The following is a 23389-nucleotide window of genomic DNA, read 5'->3' on the forward strand; positions in this document are numbered from 1 at the left end:
TGAAAAGCACTAAAGAGCTAAGAATTGTTTTTATTATTAAATAACAAATCTTAACTTTTTTCATATCGGGTTTTCTATTAAACATAAATTTGGGGCCTAAACTACTTGAGTGTCCTGTTTCATAACTGTTAACCACAGTTAACACAGCATAATGAAAATGGCAAGAAATCTCTGCGTTAAATAATAGCAACAATAATTGTCCATAAATACTTGAAAAACATACTTTTCTGCTATTCAGTAATGAGTGAAAAGACTTCCCTCTGGGAACTGTAAAGTGAGCCTTGTAAATTTCACTTTGCTACTCCTGCTGGGACCCTCCTGTGGGCAGGAGTAGTAGAGACGGTGGGCTGTATTCTTTTGCTGCTGGGTTGCTCTTGGAGAAGGAGGAAGATAAATTTATCTAACCTCACCATCCCATTAGAAAGGCTGCTTCTGGTCTTATACTTGGGGATTTGCAATGTGTTGCAGTAGAAGAGAGTCTTATATGAACCTCTACTACTATTTGGGAGGGGCTGGGAATGAAGAATAAAGAGCCTTTTCCCTCTCCTAAGAGATTGCAGAAGCATCAGAAGCAAAAGGCCAGTGTCTGTGGCTTCTGTAAGAGGAGCAGCATAGGGAAATTTACAAGATTATAATCCATTTCACTTCACTGACACAGCTCACAAATGGAGAGGAAAAGCATCAGAAAAACTATGTAGAACAGGATAGAGAAAGGGAGGGCAAAGAAGCTGCATTTGTGCGCACGCATCTTGTCCCCCAACACACACATTCACCCTTGTCTTTTCTCTCCCTCATCCTCAACAGCCAAAAATGACAGGAATGGGAAGAAGAGACTTTCTCCTGATTGTGTACTGAACATAGCACTCCCCCTGTCATCTGCTAGCCAAAGCTAATACAAAAGACTAGAGCTGAGTGGGCAATAGCAGCTTAGATCACTACTTTGGGACTTCTTGGACACAGCTTGAGTTGGGAGGTGTAATTTTTTTTATCTACTGGGCACTGGCCTGTTAGAGTCTAGTAAAATGTTCAGGTCTTGAAGTTAGCTCTCCAGTGGATGTCTTCCTAAATGACTATGTATAGTCAGTGTCTTGAAGCAGACGTGACTTAATGCTTCAGAAAACACATTAATAAGTAATCATTGCACACATTCCCGCACTTGATGCAAATTCTTTGCGACTAGTGATCTCACACACACACACCCCTTTAAAATAAGTTCACCACAGGTAGTGCCAACAGCGTTAAACTAGCTTTGACTAACTCATCCCATAGCTTTTTTTCATTTGATAATTTATGGCTAAGTGCTGAAAACATGTTGTCATAACTTTATTTTTAATTTTTGCTTCTGAAGACAAAAGGTATAGAGATGAAATTGTAGACTTGACCACTGTAAGAATTAGTGGTTATGTTGGGATTTGTAAGTGTGCCCATTGTATGGCATGGGCACATTCACAGAGTGGATTAAAAGCATAGGTTCAACTACTGCCTACAACAGCTAATATAATAGGAATAGGTCACTACCAGAACTGATGATAAAGAAAAAACTACCCCTTCCCTCTCCTCAAGGAGAAGTCCTGGCTTTGAGTTTTGGTAGACTGGTAAGAGGCAAAAATTCCAGAGTCCAAGACCATCCTCTCTCAGGAAAACACCTGCCTTTGGTCCTCCAAAATTCAAATCTAGTCACGTAAGCTCCTCAGCCGTTGGTGTGTCACAGCCTGACCCAGTTCCTCCTCTGTGGATGGACATCAGTCTGTTCTGATTCGACTCAGTTGCTGGATACCATGAGCTTTTAAGCCTTCTGGCTCTGGGTGATAACTGGTCACTGTTCCTAGCTCTGGGTCTCTCAGGCACACTTCCAGGTGCAGTCCGCATGTCTGACACCCTTCTTGTGCAGTGGGACTCTACAATCTGGCCTCCTTAGACCCCCATCCCTCTTGGTCCCCCAGTTACTTGTATATGATCCTTTAAAGTTTCCTGTTACTGTGGGTGCTCTGATCTTCTAAATTAATCCCTTCAGCAACCGTGTGGCAGGCAAGCAAGGAATACAGGCTTAGCAAAGGAATTTTTTAGTCACAGGTACTTTAGTGTTAAACAGCACTGGAGAGGTGCAGATCTTTGGAAAATATCACAGTCCTGAATGTGGCCTCTTGTGTCTCATCTCACCCTCCTGCGAGTTCTGGGTTCAGTGTCCATAAGCTCAGGGGTTCTCAGACTTCATTGCACTGTGACCTCCTCCTGACAACAAAAATTACTACACGACTCCAGGAGAGGGGGCGGAGCCTGAGCCTGCCTGAATCAAACTGAAGCCCCAGGGCTTCAGGCCACTGCCCGAGGCTGAAGCCAAAGCCTGAGACCCACCGCCTGGGGCTGAAGCCGAAGCCCTTGGGCTTCAGCCCCGGCTAGTGGGGTTCAGGTTTCGGCCCCAGCAAGTCTAACACCAGCCCTGGCAACTCCATTAAAATGGGGTCACGATCCACTATGGGGTCGTGACCCACAGTTTGAGAACTGCTGGGCTAGGGAGACCTTCCTGACTTCCCTCTCCTTTCCCTGGCCGTCTGGCATGAGGTCATGGATGGTCTGTCCTCACAGACCATTAGCCCTTAAATATAGTTTCTGACTCCTCTAGGGAATGTGCCCAGGCTCAAGAACTCCAGCCCCTTCCCCAGACTAGACTTCTGTGTAGAGACTTGACTGTTTTTGTGAACAGGCTAGTAGTGGAGGGATGAGAGCTGTTGACCCTAGTTTGCTCTGTGCTTCTCTCACGTAGTAATTCAACTAAATATCAAACCCCTACTACAAAATGGATGCACTAATCCAAAGTGGAGGTTGCAATACAGTGTCGCCCCTGGAAAAAAAACGGTGGTTACAACACATGATTGAGTTCATAATTTAACACCAACATACCCCAGTTTATCATACTGGGGCTCATAGAAAGAGACATAGTCTGCTAGTTAGTCAGGGCCCATGCCATAATAGGATGTTAGAGATTATAGCTAACACTTTGCGCACCTATAACTTACTCTTCTAAACCAAGGTTGGAAAGGAATTTTCCCTCAACTCAGATTGGCAGTGACCTTGGGTTTTTTCCTTGTCCTGTGCATCATGGGGCACACATCATTCTTCAAGATCATCTGTCTATATCTCTATTAATCAACTCCTGCCATTGCAGGGTCCTCGGGCATTGGTTCACCTCAGTCCCTTTTGCTCTCAGCCTGTGGCACACAATAGCTTAGTCTCCTAAGGGCAGTTCTGTTTTGGTCTAATTCTAGGTCTTGGCTTGGTATGTGGGGGTGGTCGGGTGGTGGTCAGTGGCAAGTGATATTCAGGAAGTCTGGATGATCTGGTGGTCCCTTCTCACCTTACACTCTGATTCTAGTAGAGCAACTGTGATGTTGCCATGTGCTGCAGCTTGCCAGTCATCAGACACAGACTTGTGAAATTAATTGAATTTTTTTCTGACTTTGTACAAACTGTCTTTAACCGGGGGAGGAGCTCATTTTGACAAATCATAAGACTTCTCACTATATTTTCCCTTCACTGACGCCATCATCTTGTCACCAAACACAGCATATCCCTTGATAGCAATAGGTAGATCCCCTCTCTAGATATTTCCATGCAGGCAAGCAGAGAGGTAATTGTTTCATTTGACTACATCTCTTTTCCAGAGGTTCAGTGACATCCCACAAGTGTTTGCATTAAGCATCCTTAACTTCATTCCTTGGGAGAAATATAGGGTGTGGCCAGTGGTGTTTCAATAAATGAGAGGCAGCAAATATATAAGAAACTTGGCCACTGCATGTTTAAATTTGCAACATGTGCGTGATTGCATTTCTCAACTGGCTGCAACATATTCTCTCTAAAAAGAAAAGGAGTACTTGTGGCACCTTAGAGTAACAAATTTATTTGAGCATAAGCTTTCGTGAGCTACAGCTCACTTCATCGGATGCATAATTTTTTCTAGTACAAGAGTGCCATTTTCATTTAGGTGCTTGTTTGGGAAGGAGTGTAATCTAAAATGAAAAAGGCCAGACTTTTGCCTGAATAAACGTGACCTTGTGTGTGTGGGGGGGGGGGGGGGAGGGGTGGTTATGCCAGTATAGTGTTGACTGATAAAACTTCCCCATGTAGACAAGGCCCTAGGCTCTATAGGGTATATCTACACTGCAGTTTAACAGCCACAGCTGACTCATGTCAGCTGACTTGGGCTGCGGGGTTGTAAAATTGAGGTGGAGATGTTCAGTCTCAGGGATCCTTCCCCCTCATGGCGTACAAGAGCTCAGGCTCCAGCCTGAGCATCTACACAACAATTTTATAGTCCTGGAGCCCAAGCCAGCTGACATGGGCAAGTGGCAAGTATTTCTATTACAGAGTAGTCATATCCATAGAGGCCTGTTGCCTGGTCTAGATCATGTTGTCCAACATGTTAAAGAGACACTGTAAGTGAATACCTCTGAATTCACCATAGGTAGATTAGAGGTACAGTAGAACCTCCGAGTTATGAACATCCGAGTTACGAACTGATCAGTCAACCACACACCTCATTTGGAACCGGAAATACGCAATCAGGCAGCAGCAGAGACACACAAAAAAGCAAATACAGTACAATACTGTGTTAAACATAGTCTACTAAAAATAAAGGGAAACAGTATTTTTCTTCTGCATAGTAAAGTTTCAAAGCTGTATTAAGTCAATGTTCAGTTGTAAACTTTTGAAAACAACAATGTTCAGAATTACGAACATTTCAGAGTGACGAACAGCCTCCATTGCTGAGGTATTTGTAATTCTGAGGTTCTGCTGTTACAGCTAGCAAAATCAGAAAATAGATGACATGGCTCCAAGGGAGACTCTTTGGTCATCTGTTCAAGCAGGAGGTGTCCTGAGCTGCTTCCCATAAACTTCTTTTGTTATTATTTGACTGTTTACATGGTATGGAATGAGAGCAATGCAGTAAACAGTGAGTTATATCTCCTCGAACAATGCCATCAAATGAAAATCTATATATTTCTCCTAACACTCTTACTTTTGAAAGTTAAAATATTTAGCTACTGGGTCATGACTTGTTCAGGCCAGTTGCAGTGCAGCAAAATAAAATAAGCTGCATCTAGCACTTCTTGCATAGCCCAAAAAGAGTGACACAGCAGGGAACAACACAACAGCCAGGGGAGTGCGGGGCAGAAGAGACATTTCATGTATCAGGAGATTTATCTTAGTATTTTCTGTATTGCTAATAACCATAATATCTAAGTGTTGATGTGAGAAATCTAGGGCTCTTCTTTGGTTAAAGCACAATACAGGATAGGCCTCTTTGCATATGCTTTATAACTGAAGTTACAAAATTATGGGCAACCTTTTTCCTTCTCATACCTTTCCCCGTTATGATGATAGAAATGTTTTAACTGAACACTATATGAACCGTTCTGCCTCTGCTAAAGAAATGCATTGTAGAAATGTCATTATGCAGCTCTTTTGATGTGCCTCCTGAATTTAGTTCACGTTTGCAATAGCAGTAATTTTGCTAAAATGGGTTTAGTGGAGTTATGGTTATATGAAAAATCATGCTCAGAACAATAGTCTGAAAGAAGTTTACAACTGTGGAATTTAAAAAAACACAACATTCTGTTTGCATGTTAACAGAGTGCCGTTATATATGATACCTTGTTGGAAAAGCATCAACAATGTGAGGAAAGGTTTCTTGAGACTGCTGTCGTGGTGGTTCAGTGGCTTTTAATGGGGTATATGCCACTTCCCTCTGGAAAATGTTTGTTTTTCCTGCAGGAGAGGGTAGCACCTGTGCTACTGCTCTGATGAACGGTCCTTCCCTCAGTGGTGCTGGTAGGAGCATAGTGAAATTAGGGCAGACCTAGTTGGAACTGTATTGCTTGGCCGGACTGTAGGGAAAGAGCTTTATATAGATACAGTAAAGGCACAGTCATTTTGCCTTTCATCAACTTTTCATAAGTAGCAGAAGATTTACACCTGTTCTGTCTCAACACCATGCTCTTCCCATGGCCCAAGAGGAGCAGCAGGATCGAGGCCTGTGTATCACTGCAGTTCTGTTGCTGGGAAAGTGCTTCGTGCACAAGCAGCAATGCGTATATATTCTTTGGGGAAGAGGGAGGAAAGTGAGGAGGTAGTAAATGGACTAGGCACACAGAAGGAAAGCAGCAGAGGACTGGCCTGCTTGGGTCTTATCAGCTTGCTCTTTGTGAGGAGGAGCAGGGAAGCAGTACACTTTACTTCTTTGATAAGGCTGAGCTTGTCTTTGCTAGGTTTCAGAGTAGCAGCTGTGTTAGTCTGTATCCACAAAAAGAAAAGGAGTACTGTACTTGTGGCACCTTAGAGACTAACAAATTTATTTGAGCATAAGCTTTCTTGAGCTACAGCTCACTTCATTGTAACTACCCTGAGTTGAATGAAGGTGCAGTATAAATAGTTTCCAGAGGGTGCCATATCCATCCCTCCACAACCAGAGAAGTGCTTTGTTGTGTGACTTTTGCAAAGGGAGTGAATGGGAAAGGAAGGTGGGGAGATTCTGGAAGCCTCTGGGAAAGAAAGAGGTTGAAAAAGTGAGTGGGGTTAGGGCGGTAGATGATGGTAAATGTGGATCTCACGCAATAACTCTGGCGTTAAATATGTGGTACGTTCTCACATTCTGTGGTGATGGGCTGCAGTATAAAGCTCAAAATTAGATTAGGTTATACTTCTCTGTACTAATAATTGGTACTGTAGTGTGTCAGCTTGAATCAATTCAAAAATTCCATTTTAAAATCCCATATCTGTTAAAGCCCTCTTCAAATATATACTGATAACTGAAAAAATCCTTTAATATTTTTATGACTTTTCACTGCTTTCTGTTGTTGGTTATAAGGATCTTTTCTTCAAGGGAGAACCTGCTATACAAGGGAAAGCAAGTAAACTGATTATACACGAAGCACTCTTAAGCACAAAGTGAGCAAATTGAAAAATGAGGAAAAACTAAATTTTGTTAACTATTAACTAATTGTAGGTGGTGTTTGTAGCTATTTTGGGTGCAAAACTTTCAGATAAACAAGCTTTCCAAATCGACAATGCTCCTATTTAGTAACTGCTTCCCACATGCCAGTGTAATCCAATTACTCTTCAGGTTAAAATCTGTCAATTATTTGTTACTTTCTTTGGTAATATTGTTGTTCCAGTCACTGCACTCAGTGTGGCTATAGGCTAGCTGCCCAGCCAAAGAGACCCTATATGAGTGATTATTTTTTAGATATAGCAGGCTTCTTAATTACTTAATGAAATTTCTGTAAAATATTTTTCATAACAGGGCAGCCAAAAACACTGCAAACTACAGTGCTTCTTCAAAAACTGTAAAGGCTGCATACTATGCAGATTTTCTGGGCCAAACTGGCCTTTTCTCCATCTAAGATCACCATATAGTATTTATTTTGACCTTTTACCACCCTTTGATATCAGTAGTCTTTTGGTCATATGGTCCCATGATCTGAGTAAAAATTACAAAAGTTAGAAGAAGTCAGTGACCCTTCGCTGTTTATTTAGGTTCCGTATATAGCCAACTTTAGACTAGAGACTTTGTACTTGTAGGGAGAATGCTTTCACTTAGTTGCACCTTTCATGCAAGGATTTTGAACCAGTTCCCAAAATGAAGTTTCACAACATACCTGAGCTAAATTAGTATTGTACCTAATTTTCAGATGAGGAAATGGAGGCAGTGAAGTGATTCCCAAAATCACACAGCAAATCTTTGTCAGAGCGATGCATAGAATTTGGGTATCCTGACTCCCAGTCCCCTGTTTTAACTCCTAGTCCTGTCTTGTTACCGTTGTACCATTAATAGAAATACTGCTGAAAAAAATCATCACACATTTATAGCACTTCATCAGAAATGCTAATGGTACTCTTTGCTTTGCAGTAAAACTGAATTTTTTTTATTTTGTCTTTAGCTGCTTTTCCTCATCGATTGAATCTATTTTACCTGGCCAATGATGTCATACAGAACTGTAAAAGAAAAAACGCAATTGTATTTCGGGATACATTTGCAGAAGTGCTTCCTGAAGCAGCTGCATTAGTTAAGTAAGTGATATGTTTTGTTTGTTTGTGGATTAATAGCTGAAAAATGTGAATTTACTTGTGATTGCCCTAACAGATCAAGCTATATAGAAGTGTTAGAAATATTTCAAAGGTGTTTTCTTATTTACTCAATAAATTGTCCCATTTTTTAAGATTATTAATGCACACATCGGTGCATTCACATTTTGCAAAAAACAGAATCTCTTGCATTAGAACATTGTTTTTATTGATTAAAAAAATCATCTGCTGGAGGGGACATAAACACAGCTATGCCAATTGAGGATCTTGATGTGGGATGGGAATAGAAGGGAGTGTATATTAGGCTTTATGGAAGTTCTTAAACTGTATGAAACTTTTTTTAATGATATGAAGTGTCTGACTGGAAACATGGTGAAGTGAAACATGAAGAAATTATCTGTAAAGCACCTAATATTCTGTATGCACTATGTAAATAAGGTATAATTTGAGGGCTTTGATTTGTCTGTCAAGGTTACTTTTTTACGCTTCCTTCTCTGTTTCAAAGACCGTGCTTTCAAAAAAAAAACTAAAAATGTTGTGAAGGAAGACTGAGAGGATTTGTTTTGCTAAAGTCATTAATTACAACACTTTCTCTTATTTTGCCTTCTGTCTCCTTGATTTCTGTGCTTTCATCCTGCTCTTCACCTAATTTTCACATTTTTTTATCTTAACTTATATATGCTGCTGTACTTAGTGTTCTTAAGGGTTTAAAAGTCTTTCATAGAAATGTAGGCCTGGAAGGGACCTCAAGAGGTCAATCTAGTCTATCCCCTCATGTTGAAACAGGATCATGGATACCTAGACCATCAGTGACAGATGTTTGCTTAATCTGTTCTGAAAAACCTTCAGTGCGGGCAATTCCAAAACTAGATCCCTGCAAGTCTGTGGTTATCCACTTTATATCCATGGACCATTTTTGCAGATTGGATGCGGATACAAATTTTGTATCCGTGCAGGGCTCTATCCATAACCTCCCTATTCCAGTATTTAACTATCCTTACAGTTGGAAAGATTTTTTCTAAATCTTCCTTGCTGGAGATGAAGTGCATTGCTGCTTGTCTTACCATCAGTGGACTGGGGAACAATTGATCACTATCCTCTTCATAACAGCTCTTAACATATTTGACAATTATTATCATGTGGTGTGTGTCTCCCCCAGTCTCCTGCCTCCGGTCTTCTTTCCTCAAGACTAAAGGCTTGGCTACGCTTGTGAGTTACAGCGCAATAAAGGAGCCCCAGGAACACTAGCTCACTCCCTGTCCACACTGGCAAGGCACATAGAGCGCTCTGACTCCGCGGCTACAGCGCTGCTGATACTCTGCCTCAGCGAGTGGAATAACGTTTGCTGCGCCCTCCGCTGGAGTGCCACGGCGCCAGTGTGGACAAGGTGTTACATTACTGCACTCTGATCAGCCTCCGGAAACGTCCCATAATCCCCTTAAGTCAAATAGCCACTCTTCTCATTGTTTTGAACTCGCTGTAGGAATGCAGATACGCCGTTTGAAAGCTCCGTTTCTGACAGCCGGCTGCTTATCTGCTCCGAGACAAAGCAACCATTTAGTGTGGAATGCTGTGTGAGAGAAAGAGAGAGGCGGCAGGGAGTTGTTTTAACTTTTATTGGAGAGTTTCCATCTTGCTTTTAACTGCATCTTTTCATTAGTGTTTTATTTAATGATACTCTATCTCTGTGAAGAAGCAAAGAAATGCTGTCCTCATTTTTACACATGTGGAAAGAAGTAAAGTGAGCTTAAGTGACTTGAATGCCAAGATCATACCAGATGTCTGTTGTAGAGGCAAGAATAGAAATTGACCTCTGTGCCATAACCACAAGACTATCTTTTCTCCAAAGTGCCTTTCAGTTATGTTACAAACTCAAATGCTACGGTTTAAAAAACATGACAAAGCTTTTGAGGATATATTTGTGGTGCATTCACTTTGGGGAATGTGTTTTTTAATCCACTTTTTTAATATTATAGCAGAGCAATAGCTTTCTACTTAGACGGACTGTCCTAAATGTTCTAAAAGCCATATGCTGACTTGAATTGTCTTTAAATTTGTTCTGCCTCAGGAGTGTGTTTGTTAGTGTTAGTGGTAATTTTGAGGTAATTCAAGCAAGGGGTTTCCAAGATACCACCCCCACCCCCCAAAATAGCATTTTACAAAATCATCTCGTTCAAACATTTTTTTTTGTGTGCATGCACACCTTTGGTGCACACTATGGCTCTAATCTCCTCCAAACTGATCTCAGTTGCTCAGGATTTATATCAGCTTGTGCATGGCTCCCACTATCCCTTAGAAATATTGAAACAGTTATTCAGGGTTAAGTTAGATACCCCAGGTCAGCACATGCCTAAAAGAGTGAAATGAGTATGTTTAGCAAGGTTAGGGGACTGTTGAAGAAAAAGGGTTTCCAGGTAGTCTGTTGTAGACTACCAGGGGGTTAGAGCAGTGCAAGGGGTGTGGGGATTGTGTGTGCAAGGAGAGGATGGGGGGGAACTAGGGGATGAAGATGGGACATTTGGAGCTGTGGCAAGGGGAGGAGGATAAATGGGAGTGGGGGGGCTGAGAGAGGGGCAACATGGGGGTGTGTCACTGCAGAAGTCAGGGGACTGTCAGCCCCACATTTTCCCCATCCCGTTTGAAGCTACCCTGCCCTCCAGGCTGGTTTGAATCTTGGTGGGAGATTCAAAGCCCTATCTCTCTGTGGCAGGGGGCTGGAGAGGGATGTGCCTCAAACAAAAGTGGGGGATGGGGCAGCAGGGACCCCCAGCCCTCGGGAGGGTAGGCCCCCCCATTTGCGTGAGTAAGGATCTCAGGAAGGTCCTGCTTCCTGGGGAGGTCTGAGCCTATCTCCCTGCCCCAAGGTAAGCTGGGATCTGGGGAGGGGGGTCCTTGCCTCCCTGTGCGTGGATCTGGGATTGGGGGACCCTGCCTTATGTGAGAGTCAATTTATCCAGAGCCCTGCCTCTCTTGGCAAGCTCTTAAGCGCTCTTCCTGCCCCCTGTGTGAGAGCCTGGATACTACATGTACAAGGGAGAGGGGATAAGAACATCCACTGAGATGAATGGGATAATTCTCACTTCTCTGAGCTATTGTTTCAAGCTGTATTCTCACCTCCATGGGGTGTTCCCAGTCATCTGAGGACAACTCACTGAGATGAATGGGCCACTTCAAATGTCTCTGTTGCTTCTGTGCTGCAGACGGATGTGCCGAGCCTGTGCTTGATACCCTTGTCCCAGATTTGGCATGAGGACTCTGCATCTTCGTTTTCCTGCCCCTAGATTATACTCTTACTCCTCACAGCCACACCACCTTCTGCAACTCCTCCATGCTTACACAGGGGCATGGAGTGACAAGGAAGATGGTGGAGCTGGTGCTGGGGAGCTGAAAGTTGTGTGTTTGAGGGAGAGGGTTCAGAGCAGCAGGGTGTGGAGGTCATCAGAGCTTGTAGTTGTGATGATGGGAATGTTGGAGCAGTGGTGGAGGGAGTCAGAACAATTTGGAAGGAATATGGAAGATCAGAACAATGAGGGATTGTGTGTGTGTGCGGGGGGGAGTTGTGTGTGTTGGAATAGTACTTGAAAGAATGTGTGAAAAAGAAGGAATCAGAGCTGTGCTGGGGAGGTTTCATCTTTGTCCCTCACAAATTCCCACATCCAGATCTCTTTCTGTCTTCCCCCCGCTTCAAAAAGTGTCCCCACATACTACATGCTAGCCACTACACTGTTCCTGCATCTCCTCTCCTTGGCCTGTGGGTCCCTTGCTAACACCTGCCTCTCTGTGAGGAGAAGGGCTAAGCAGGGAGAACCAGGCAGTGCTGGATAGACAGAGACGGGAGACAATGCAGGGGCAATAAAGGGACTGACAGGCAGCCAGTGCATTCTGTCAATGGAGTAATAGTTACCAAGGAGCCAGAGGCAGTGGATGGGGAGAGGTGGGCTGTTGTACATGGGGAGGGGGTCGGGAACAGAGATATTATTAAAAAACAAAACCCAAGGAAATATAAAAGGTGCCTCATGTCCTTCCCGAATGTGGAAATTGGCTAAATTTAAACCTCTGAAAATCAGGAAGTATAAAGTTAAGGTATTCTCCGTCCCTTATAATGCAGCCTAATTTAGGGTATGTCTACAGTACAGATGCTGCACTGGTGCAGCAGCGCCGTAGTGGAGACACTTGCTACAGAAGGGGTTTTTCCATGATTCTAGTTAATCCACCCCCCAAGAGGTGGTAGCTAGATCAATGGAAGAATTCTTCCGTAAATCTAGCAGTGTCTATACCAGAGCTTAAGTCATCTTAATTATGTGTCTTGGGGGTGTGTGATTTTTTTCACACCCCTGAACAATGTAGCTAGGTCGACCTAAGTTATAGGTGTAGACCAAACCTTAACTCAAGCCATCTCTGAGCAGTGTCCCAGAATCCCAGTAACAGGAGTACTAACATTCTGCACTCACAGATGCTACCTAATGCTTTGGAGACAGAGCAAATGAGCACTCTATGACAGTATTACAGCTTCTCTTTGCTAAGACAAATCTTGAGTTAGGTCAGGCATAGCAAACAGGAGGCCCTGCATCGGGCCTGCACTTAAACGCTGAACCTATTCCACTTCAGACTTACTAAATGTTACTACCCCTTCACCCTTGCCTTAAGGATTCCTTCTGAGACATCTCCTTCGTTTGTCCGTCATTTAGCCACGCAGACCACTGTCATGTCTGCCACCAGACTGGTGACAATCCCATGGCAAGAAGACACTCTTGTGCAGTGCTAAAGACACAGCCTACAAAATTATGTGCAGAAATGAGGCACACTTATTCTCTCAAGGTAACATGCAACTCTCCATGTTGCAGCCACAGCTCTGCCAAACTGCTTCAGCTAACCCCCACTGTTCAGTACAGCTACACCTAATAAAGTGGGTGCAGCTGGAGTGCGTGCATATAAATGCTGGAATTCAAATCTGTGGAAAACAAATAATTGCATGTTCTCTTAGTCCTTCCTCATACTGCGGGTTTTTTTGTATATTCATAGATAAAAAAAGTCCAAAAGGAGCCATTATGTGATCTAATCTGACCTCCTGCGTAACACAGGCTGGAGAATTTCATCTAGTTACTCCTGTATTGAGCCTAATGGCTTGTAATAGATGAAAGCATCTTCCAGTAAGCTATCCAGTCTTGATCTGAAGACATCAAGAGATGGAGAATCCATCACTTCCATTGGTAATTGGATAACCTTTTCATCACTTAATGAAGCATTCCCAGTGGTTATTGCCTGCTCTCTGGGGCAGTTAAGATTGTGTTGCAGGATTAGTATGTACCTTAACTTTATATTTTCTGGATTTTAGAGGGTTAAGTTTACCAACTTCCCACATTTTGGAAGGATATGAGGCACCAGTGGGTTACTTTAATTCTGTATAAACAATGTTTTTTTGGGCACGTAATTTTAATATTTATGGTTCTTTCTTATGATGAAAATGTAGGTATTTACCAGCCCAGGCACAAACTTTACTCTCCCACCTATACCATGATAATAATTAGTTATATTTTAATCGTCTGTTAAAAACGTTATTCACTCCAGGCAATTGAATGAGTAAAACTTTCAACAGACAGATGTACCTGTCTTCGTGGCAGTATAGAATTGTCAGAAATGATGTTTCCTTCCAATAGGACACAAGTTTTATAGACACAGAGCTTCACTGGGACACGGTGGGTGAGGTGATATCTTTTACTGCACCAGCGTCTATTGGTGGGAGAGACAAGCTTTCGAGTTGCACCGAGCTCTTCAGGTCTGGGAAAGGTACTCCCAGTGTCACAGGAAAACACACGGTGGAGCAGATTGTTTAACATAAAAGTTAGCACATTGTAAGGGACAATTCAAAGTAGAGGCCTGTTAAAACCCCATAGGCCCATTAACACGCACAGTCAGGATGAAAAAAGATTGTTACAGAGTAATGAATTTAAGCTCCCAGGCTCATCTTTTGAAGTGTAGGAGTACTTGTGGCACCTTAGAGACTAACCAATTTATTTGAGCATGAGCTTTCGTGAGCTACAGCTCACTTCATCAGATGCATGCCGTGGAAACTGCAGCAGACTTTATATATACACAGAGAATATGAAAAAATACCTCCTCCCACCCCATTGGGAGGTACAGCAGCTGGACAATGGGGTGGGAGGAGGTATTTTTTCATATTCTCTGTGTATATATAAAGTCTGCTGCAGTTTCCACGGCATGCATCTGATGAAGTGAGCTGTAGCTCACGAAAGCTCATGCTCAAATAAATTGGTTAGTCTCTAAGGTGCCACAAGTACTCCTTTTCTTTTTGCGAATACAGACTAACACGGCTATTACTCTGAAACCTTTTGAAGTGTGCAAGTTTCCTTTGTGGATGAGGATGATCAGATATAGAGTAGTTGCTTTGTGAAAAGTGATAGTGTTTTTGTCTTTTATCGTCTTCCTGTGTGAGTTCATTCGAGAGCGTAATGAATGTCTGGTCACACCCACATAGTTGTTATTGGGGCATGTGTAGGATCCATGGATCTTGAAAGGTGTCCTGTAGGGGGTTCTGATCATTGTAGCAGTGGCATAGTTTATTAATGTCCCTTTCATTTATGCTGTTCCTACAACTCTGTTGGCTCTGAATGTTAGTTTCCTATGATCAGAAATAGTAAACTAATTTCATATTTCAGTAATGCAGTGTTTAACTTCAAAAAGTCAAATTTTACAGCTTTAACGTATGTTGTATAGTAGAAGAGGAATGAAAGAGAAATGAAAATGCAATAAAATAGATGCTGTCTAACTTCTGCATCATAAAATGTCTGTATTAAACACTTTTAGTAATATAGGTAGTATTTATTGATAGCATAACATAAATTTAAAATTGGCACTTCGCCAGATGGTGCCAGCTTAACCCTATTTATCCTTCAAATCATCTTGTACTCAGTTAAGTGTAGCACCTTTTTGACCTGCTTGTAACAGACATGTCAGTTGCAGAATTTACACATAACAAAGTAGTTCTGAAAGAGGGTGGTTATAAAAATAGTAGCACCATAAGCTATATTGTGTGTCTTCCGGGTAGAGTGGAAACTATCAGATGGCTAATGGTTAAACGCAGCGTGAGTTTGGGGACAGATCATAGTTGGGCTACTCATTCTCTTATAGTTGAATGTAGCTGGCCACAAGGGGAAGTTGAAACTAACAAAAATATTCATATACATCAACATTAAGGAAAATATTGAACTTGCAGAAACACTTAATTACATAAGAAAATGAGGGAGAACATATATGGATATTAATAAAAGATGGGGGGGAAACCCATAAAACCATCTATAAAGGCAGTATCTAAATTAGGGAAATGAATTCACTCTTCACTACTTCCATCCTCTCCCAGTGCTGTATGTCAGGGTAACTTGGTTTGTCCGCTCCTTAATTTACCTATCTTGGGGTATGTCTATACTGCAGTAAAAGACCTGCAGCTGACCTGAGTCAGCTGACTCAAACTTGTGGGACTCAGGTTGCTGCTCAAAAAATTGCAGTGTAGATTCTTGGGCTGGAGCCTGGGCTCTCAGACCCTATAATGGGGGAGAGCCTCAGTCCAGGATACAGCCTGAGCCTGAACGTCTACACTGCTGTGTCCCGTGGGCTTGAGTCAGTTGATGTGTGCTCTAAGACTTCATGCTGTGTCTTTTTTACTGCAATGTAGATGTACCCTTGGGGATGTCTACACAGCAAAGGAAAACTTGTGGCTGGCCTATGCCAGCTGATTTGAGCTGTAGGGCTGTTTTACTGGTGTGTAGAGTTCTGGCTCAGGCTGGAGCCGAAGCCTGAGTTTGCTGGCACAGGCCAGCCACAGGTTTTTCTTTGCTGTGTTGACATACTCTTGCAGACCTTTCCTCCAACTCTTGTATTTGTAAGAATGCAATTTTTTGCCTTTCTAGGTTTGATGAGTGATGAGATTCAACATATCACTCTACAAAGATTTCTTTAGACTTCAAAGACCCCCAGCATAATCCCATCATAACCTCTTAAAATGTAAACCGGCACTATCTTTCTCAAACTGAGTCTGTTTCCAACCAGCTTCTCCCTGTCAGTTTAATACCCATCAAAAGACATTGAAAATGCATCATCCCATTTCCTGAGAAACTACCCACTATCACTAAGCCCTGGTCTACACTATGAGTTTAGGTTGAATTTAGGAGCGTTAGGTAGATTTAACCCTGCACCCGTCCACACAACCAAGCCTGTTTTGTCAACTTAAAGGGCTCTTAAAATCAATTTCTGTACTCCTCCCTGGTGAGGGGTTTAGCACTAAAATCGACCTCGCTGGGTCGAATTTGTGGTAGCATGGACACAATTCGACGGTGTTGGCGTCCGGGAGCTATCCCAGAGTGCTCCATTGTGACTGCTCTGGACAGCACTCTCAACTCAGATGCACTGGCCAGGTAGACAGGAAAAGCCACGGGAACGTTTGAATTTCATTTCCTGTTTGACCAGCGTGGCAAGCTGATCATTCAGCACACGGTGACCATGGAGTCACAGAATCTCAAAAGAGCTCCAGCATGGACCAAATGGGAGGTACTGGATCTGATCGCTGTATGGGGAGAAGAATCCGTGCAGGCAGAACTCCGTTCCAAAAGATGAAATGCCAATCTGTTTGCCAAAATCTCCAAGGGCATGATGGACAGAGGCTACAACAGGAACACACAGCAGTGCCGCGTGAAAGTTAAGGAGCTGAGGCAAGCCAACCAAAAAACAAAGGATGCAAACGGTCACTCTGGGTCAGAGCCCCATATATGCCGCTTCTATGAAGAGCTGCATGCAATTCTAGGGGGGCCCCCTACCACTACTCCACCACTGTCCGTGGACACCTGCAAGTGGGGAGTCTCATGCAACAGGGATGAGGATTTTGTGGATGAGGAGGAGGAGCATAGCGCACAGCAGGCAAGCGGAGAATCCCTTCTCCCTGGCAGCCAGGAACTGTTCATCACCCTGGAGCCAATACCCTCCCAAGGCGGGCTGCCGGACCATGAAGCCGGAGAAGGCACCTCTGGTGAGTGTACCTTTGTAAATATAATACAGGGCTTAAAAGTAAGCATGTTTCATGATTAATTTGCCCTGAAGACTTGGGGTTTATTTGCGGCCAGCATAGCTACTGGAAAAGTCTGTTAACGTGTCTGGGGATGGAGCGGAAACCCTCCAGGGATATCTCCATGAAGCTCTCTTGGAAGTACTCTAAAAGCCTTTGCCATGCGGTGTGGGGAGGCCCATTCATGCTGAGCTGTTTGCGTTTCGCTGAGAGGGATCTTCCCTGATACTAGCCATGCGGATGGGATATGGGGGGGTGAAGCACATGTGCTATGTAATGTGAATCACTTGATTTAGAGTGAAATAGTCTTCCCTTTCTTCTCTAAAATGTATCTTTTTAAATAGTACTTTCCCTTTTTTCCTCCCGCAGCTGTAAATGTTTCTACGCTCCCCCTATCATCTCTGTCCCAGTGGCTAGCGCAGATTAGAAGGTGAAAAAAATGCACTCGCAATGACATGTTCTCAGAGCTCATGCAGTCATCCTGCACTGAAAGAGCACAGCAGAATGCGTGGAGGCAAACAATGGTAGAGTCCAGGAAAGCGTTAAATGAACATGATGAGAGGAGGGAGGAGCATGCTGAGAGGAGGCAGGATGCAATGCTGAGCCTAATGGGGGAGCAAACTGACGTGCTCAGGTGTCTGGTGGAGCTGCAGGAAAGGCAGCAGGAGCATAGACTGCCGCTGCAGCCCCTGTATAACTGCCTGCCCTCCTCCCCAAGTTCCATATCCTCCTCCACCCAGATGCCCAAGAACGCGGGGGGAGAGGCTACAGGCACCCAGCCACTCCACCTCAGAGGATTGCCCAAGCAACAGAAGGCTAGCATTCAGTAAGTTTTGAACTGTAGTGTGGCCTTGTCCTTCCCTCCACCCTTCATCCACCACCCCACCCGGTGCTTCCCTCCTCACCCACTCCTCCCAGGCTACCTTGGAAGTTTCCCCCCTATTTGTGTGATAAATTAAAAAAGAATGCATGATTTTGAAACAATAATGACTTTATTGCCTCTGAAAGCAGTGATTGAAGGGGGGAAGTCGGTTGGCTTACAGGGAAGTGAGTCAACCAAGGGGGCGGGTTTTCATCAAGGAGAAACAAACAGAACTGTCACACCATAGCCTGGCCAGTCATGAAACTGGTTTTCAAAGCTTCTCTGATGCTCAGGGCGCCCAGCTGTGCTCTTCTAATTGTCCTGGTGTCTGGCTGTGCGTAATCGGTCGCCAGGCAATTTGCCTCCACCTCCCACCCCGCCATAAACATCTCCCCCTTACTCTCTCAGATATTGTGGAGCACACAGCAAGCAGCAATAGCAATGAGAATATTGGTTTTGCAGAGGTCTAACCTAGTCAGTAAACTGCACCAGCATGCTTTTAAACATCCAAATGCACATTCTACCACCATTCTGCACTTGCTCAGCTTATAGCTGAACTGTTCCTTACTACTGTCCAGGGTGCCTGTGTATGGCTTCATGAGCCATGGCATTAAGGGGTAGGCTGGATCCCCAAGGATAATTGTAGGCATTTCAACATCTCCAACGGTAATTTTCTGGTCTGGGAAGTAAGTTCCTTCCTGCAGCTGTTCAAACAGACCAGAGTTCCTGACGATGCGAGCGTCATGCACCCTTCCCGGCTATCCCACATTGATGTCGGTGAAACGTCCCTTGTGATCCATCAGTGCTTGCAGCACCATTGAAAAGTACCCCTTGCCACTCGCTTCTCAACTGTGAGGGCTGCTCTCATCTTGGTGGTATTACCCTTCAGGGCAGGGGAAAGCAAGTCACAAAGTTCCATAAAAGTGCCCTTACGCATGCAGAAGTTTCGCAGCCACCGGGAATCATCCCAGACCCTCAACACTATGCGGTCCCACCAGTCTGTGCTTGTTTCCTGGACCCAGAATCTGCATTCCATGGCAGGAAGCTTCCCCATTACCACCATGATGTCCAAATTGCCAGGACCTGTGCTTTGAGAGAAGTCTGTGTCCATGTCCTCATCGCTATCGTCATCTCACTGTCATCGCCTCCTCGTCTGCTTTTGCAGGTTCTGCACGTACTGCAGGATAATGCGCAAGGTGTTTACAATGTTCACAACAGCAGTGGTGAGCTGAGCGGGCTCCATGCTTGCCGTGGTATGTCATCTGCAGGAGAGCAGAGTTGCAGCGGAAGCGGTGGATGACGACGGTTAGCAGTCTTACTGCACCGTCTGCTGACAGCAGTATGGCATCTTCACGGAAAAAAGGCGCAAAACGATTGTCTGTCATTGTTTTCATGGAGGGAGAGGTGACTGACGACATGTACCTAAAACCACCCGTGACAATGTTTTTGCCCCATCAGCTCAGCCCAGAATTCTAATGGGCAGTGGAGACTGCAGGAACTGTGGGATAGCTACCCACAGTGCAATGTTGCGAAAGTCTACGCTAGCCACGGTACTGTGGACGCACTCCTCCGACTTAATGCTCTTAGTGGGACACACACAATCGACTGTATAAAATTGCTTCCTAAAAATCGACTTCTATAAATTCGACCTAATTTCGTAGTGTAGACAATACCCTGAGTTACAATGTCCAAGGGCGGTAGGTTTCAGAATAGCAGCCATGTTAGTCTGTATTCGCAAAAAGAAAAGGAGTACTTGTGACACCTTAGAGACTAACCAGTTTATATGAGCATAAGCTTTCGTGAGCTACAGCTCACTTCATCAGATGCGGTAGGTTAACTTTTACTCCTGTTGAGTTAGATATACCAGTTATCAGTTGAATAGACTGTGTCCCATGCTACTCCTTTTGCCAGAGTTTTGCCTGACAGAGTATCTTAAAATATGAGGTGGGTTGACTTCTGTAATGAGTGTAGGATTTAACTGACTTACAATGAGCTTTGAGAGATGCTGTGGTGCGAAGTGCCTCTAAGGTTCCTTTGATATTAGTTTGTATTTCCAATTAGGCAGTTTATTATTCTCATCTCTCAAATTCTCTAGGGTAATTGCTTTTACGTAGGTGCTGAGCAGGCCCTAGGTTCGTATGCTGCCACTTGAGGTTTCTTACTGTTTTGTCATTGAAGCCTGTGTACATGATCTTTAATTAAGGCTACTTTGAAAGGAATAGTACTCCCTGTAGTGGCTAATGACTGATGACTAGGTGCTACTACTTGTTTTTCTTTTCCCCATGTTGTTTATGGAACTCTTTGTTTATCCCTGCATTTTTGTATTGATTCAAGGAATTGTGGCGGGTGGGGAGGGATTTTTATTTCTGGGTGTGTTGTTTCAAGTTTGTCTGTATATAGCCCTAGAGAGTGCTGTCTAGTCCCAGCCCGCACCACAGCTTCAGGATGGATCTTGAGAAGCCATTAACATTTAAAGTTAATTCCTATTTTTCTCTCTGGTGTAGAGAATTTGCAGAAAATAAATCTCAGTATTGTTTGTGAGAGCAATTTATTCCTTTCACATGGCTTCAAGCTCCCAATTCTTGTCCCTCCTGTGCTCACAGAGGAGGGCCCAGACCTCCTAAACTTCTTATGGCCTTGACAAATCTGTGACTTTATTTTTGTTAAATGTTAACATTGGATTCTTGGCCAGGTTAAGCCAGATCACATTGAGTCAACTGATAGTTCTTGATAACAATGTGGAATCTGTCACAATGTCATTGTTGAAGAAGCAGAGGCAATATATTAAGCCATCTCTCATAAGTTTTGTCTGAAGCGTTCTCGCTGCTAAAAACTGAATTCTCTAGAAAGCTGAACATAATTTAAAGAAATCATTGTTCGTGAATCTGAGAAAAAAGTGAAGTTCTTCTTTTTGTCTTTCAGAACCTGATTAAAATGCCTCCTGTATATTTTCAGTCAGGTATTCAATAAAATTAAGATAATCGCAGGTGTTTTTCTTCAAAGTGCAAATTCTGTCAGCATTGACCACCTTCCTGCTATCTCAGTTTGGTCACTGAGAGGGCAACTTTTAAGTTTAAGGCTTAAAAAAAAATTACTCAGTACTTTAGCCAAAAGACTTAGCCTACTAGCCTTAGAGAAAAATACCTAGGCCTCCAAGCCATCTCTACTGTCATTGAAGGGAACATAACAGCTATGTGCTGTGTTTGTGTGCTGTATTTAATTGTAACATATTAGTTTATATAGTACATTTCTAAAAATGTAATTTACTCTACCTGTTTTTGCGTTCCCTTTGTTCCCTTCCGAGCTTCACTCTACTCTTTCCATCTTATAATACATACTGGTGTAGCCTTTCTTCAGTTATTTAAAGGGTCTGTTTTCTGTCTTTCTCCACCACCCCTTTATATCTTTCTCTTTGCCGAAGTAGTTATTCTTTAACTCCCTCCCTATATTTTTTCTGTCCCTTTTCTCCCCCAGGGTGTTCGAAATACTACTACTAAAATTTATCCCATTGATCTCAACCATCCATGCCCGTCTCCTAGAAAAATTTACCAAATACAATAGCCAGATGGTTAAACTGAAGGGCCCCAGCATCCCAGGTGGAAAACCAAGCCAATCCCCTCTCCCTCCAAAGAGGAGACTGCTTAGATTATTTCTGTGACCTCTGACTAATAAGGTATCTGAAATTTGACGCCTCCCCCTCCGAGCTCTCTTGCTGCTGGAAAAGAGAAGATGCATTTCTTCTTCGTGGTCTTCTCCCGCTTCCCCCCAGAACTCCTCTAGCTTTTGCAAGTGTGTTGGTGTGAATCTTTGTTAATCTGTCCCTGACCAGCCTCTGTATTTTAGTTCCTTCTCCCTAGTTAACAGGTCCAGTGCCTACATATATTTACGCAGCTTCTCTAAACTCCCACAAACAGCAGCAGAAAGAAATTTAGCCAATACTTGACAATTTCACTGTGGCCCACAGAGTTTTGGAAAGCCTCTGTGAAACAGTTAATGTCAGTCTGCTTGCAATTTGGGGAGGCCTTGGAGGTGTCTGTCTGCTGATTTAGATTAATATTTTGTTCACATTTGGAAAGTTGTCTTTTCAACTGTAAGGGCCACAAAACTTAAAGAGAGAGTGCTGTTCTGCAGAAGTTGGTGGTACTCAGCTGGGAAAGGTTTCCACTTACCGTGAGGGAGTAGATTTTTCAAGATCTGGATTAAGTATCCACTTCAGCCCTTGGATACTTAAATGGGGCTTTTATTGAAGTAACAGGTGCCCCTGGCATGCTTTTGACAGAATTTGAACCTGAATCTTAAAAGATGGCCTTTACATTTATGAGAAATGGGAAGGTGTCAGTTTTAAGGAACACTAAAGGCTCCCTAAAATCTTGTAATTGTCTATTTCACATTCTTTTATTTTTGTTTGTTTCAGTTTGCATCGTAGGGTTTTCTTACAATGTGTATTACAAAATACATTGAATCAAAAAGTAATTTTACATTTGACTGTGTTTTTGCCCAGACTGATCTGATCGTGCTACATGTACAAGAGATACCATGAGACAACTTAAATAGTGAGAATTGTGTGAGTTTAACTCAGGTGTGGTATCTGTATACTTTGAGAGTAGTTATTTGTGGGTAGGTAGGTTATTTCACTTTCCTATCAATTTACCCTTTAATCAAGTTACCAAGATAAGACAATTGGCTTGAGAAAGAATTGATCTTGTGAGATTGTGGATAAAATGTCTACGCACCTACATCAGTGTTCCTGATGGTGGAACTGCAAAATCTCCAAAACTGACTGGTTCTTAGGGGCACAGAAAGGAGGATATGTGATCTGAGACTAAAGTTCTCTAGAGCAGTGCTTCTCAAGCTATCTGATGTGGGGGACCGGCAATTGTTTTTTCCAATGTGCGCACAGACTGGCAGCTGATGGCTCGCGGACCAGCACTTTGAGTAGCACTGCTCTAGAGAATAATGGTACCAGACCGTGCCTACATGGAGGGAATTGACTGGTATAGCTATTCCAGAATTACTATTCTGACGTAATTTAACTATTCTGGAATAAGTCCCACGTGGACACTATTTTTGGATTAAAAGTGATTTTGTTCTGGAATTTTTACTCTATTTTGTGAGCAGAGTAATTCATTATTCTATAAAAGTCACTTTTATTCCAGATTAGTGTGTCCTCATGGGGAACTATTCCATAATAGTTATATCAGGCAGTTTTCCCATGTGGACAATACCTTATCGTGTTCAGGATAGAATTGCTAGTTTTCTGTGTGCTAACCTCTCTAACCCAAGTTCAGCACATGCATAATTTTAAGCATAAGAATAGCTCCTTTGACTTAAATGGGACTACTCATGTGTAAAGTTACCTGTGTGCTTAGGTA

At 43.1% G+C, this 23389-nt stretch overlaps 1 protein-coding gene across 1 annotated transcript in view; it reads left to right on the plus strand.

Annotated features, from left to right (window-relative positions):
• The window catches only part of RPRD2 (regulation of nuclear pre-mRNA domain containing 2), a 49989-nt gene that overhangs the window by 10662 nt on the left and 15938 nt on the right, over window positions 1–23389 (plus strand). The window contains exon 2 of the mRNA XM_084613094.1: window positions 7938–8067. Within this exon, the coding sequence (XP_084469220.1) occupies window positions 7938–8067 (130 nt within the window). The remainder of the gene's footprint in view (window positions 1–7937; window positions 8068–23389) is intronic.

Source organism: Lepidochelys olivacea, assembly GCF_965140295.1.
Source record: "Lepidochelys olivacea isolate rLepOli2 genome assembly, chromosome: 24".
In the NCBI taxonomy this organism is placed as follows: domain Eukaryota; kingdom Metazoa; phylum Chordata; order Testudines; family Cheloniidae; genus Lepidochelys; species Lepidochelys olivacea.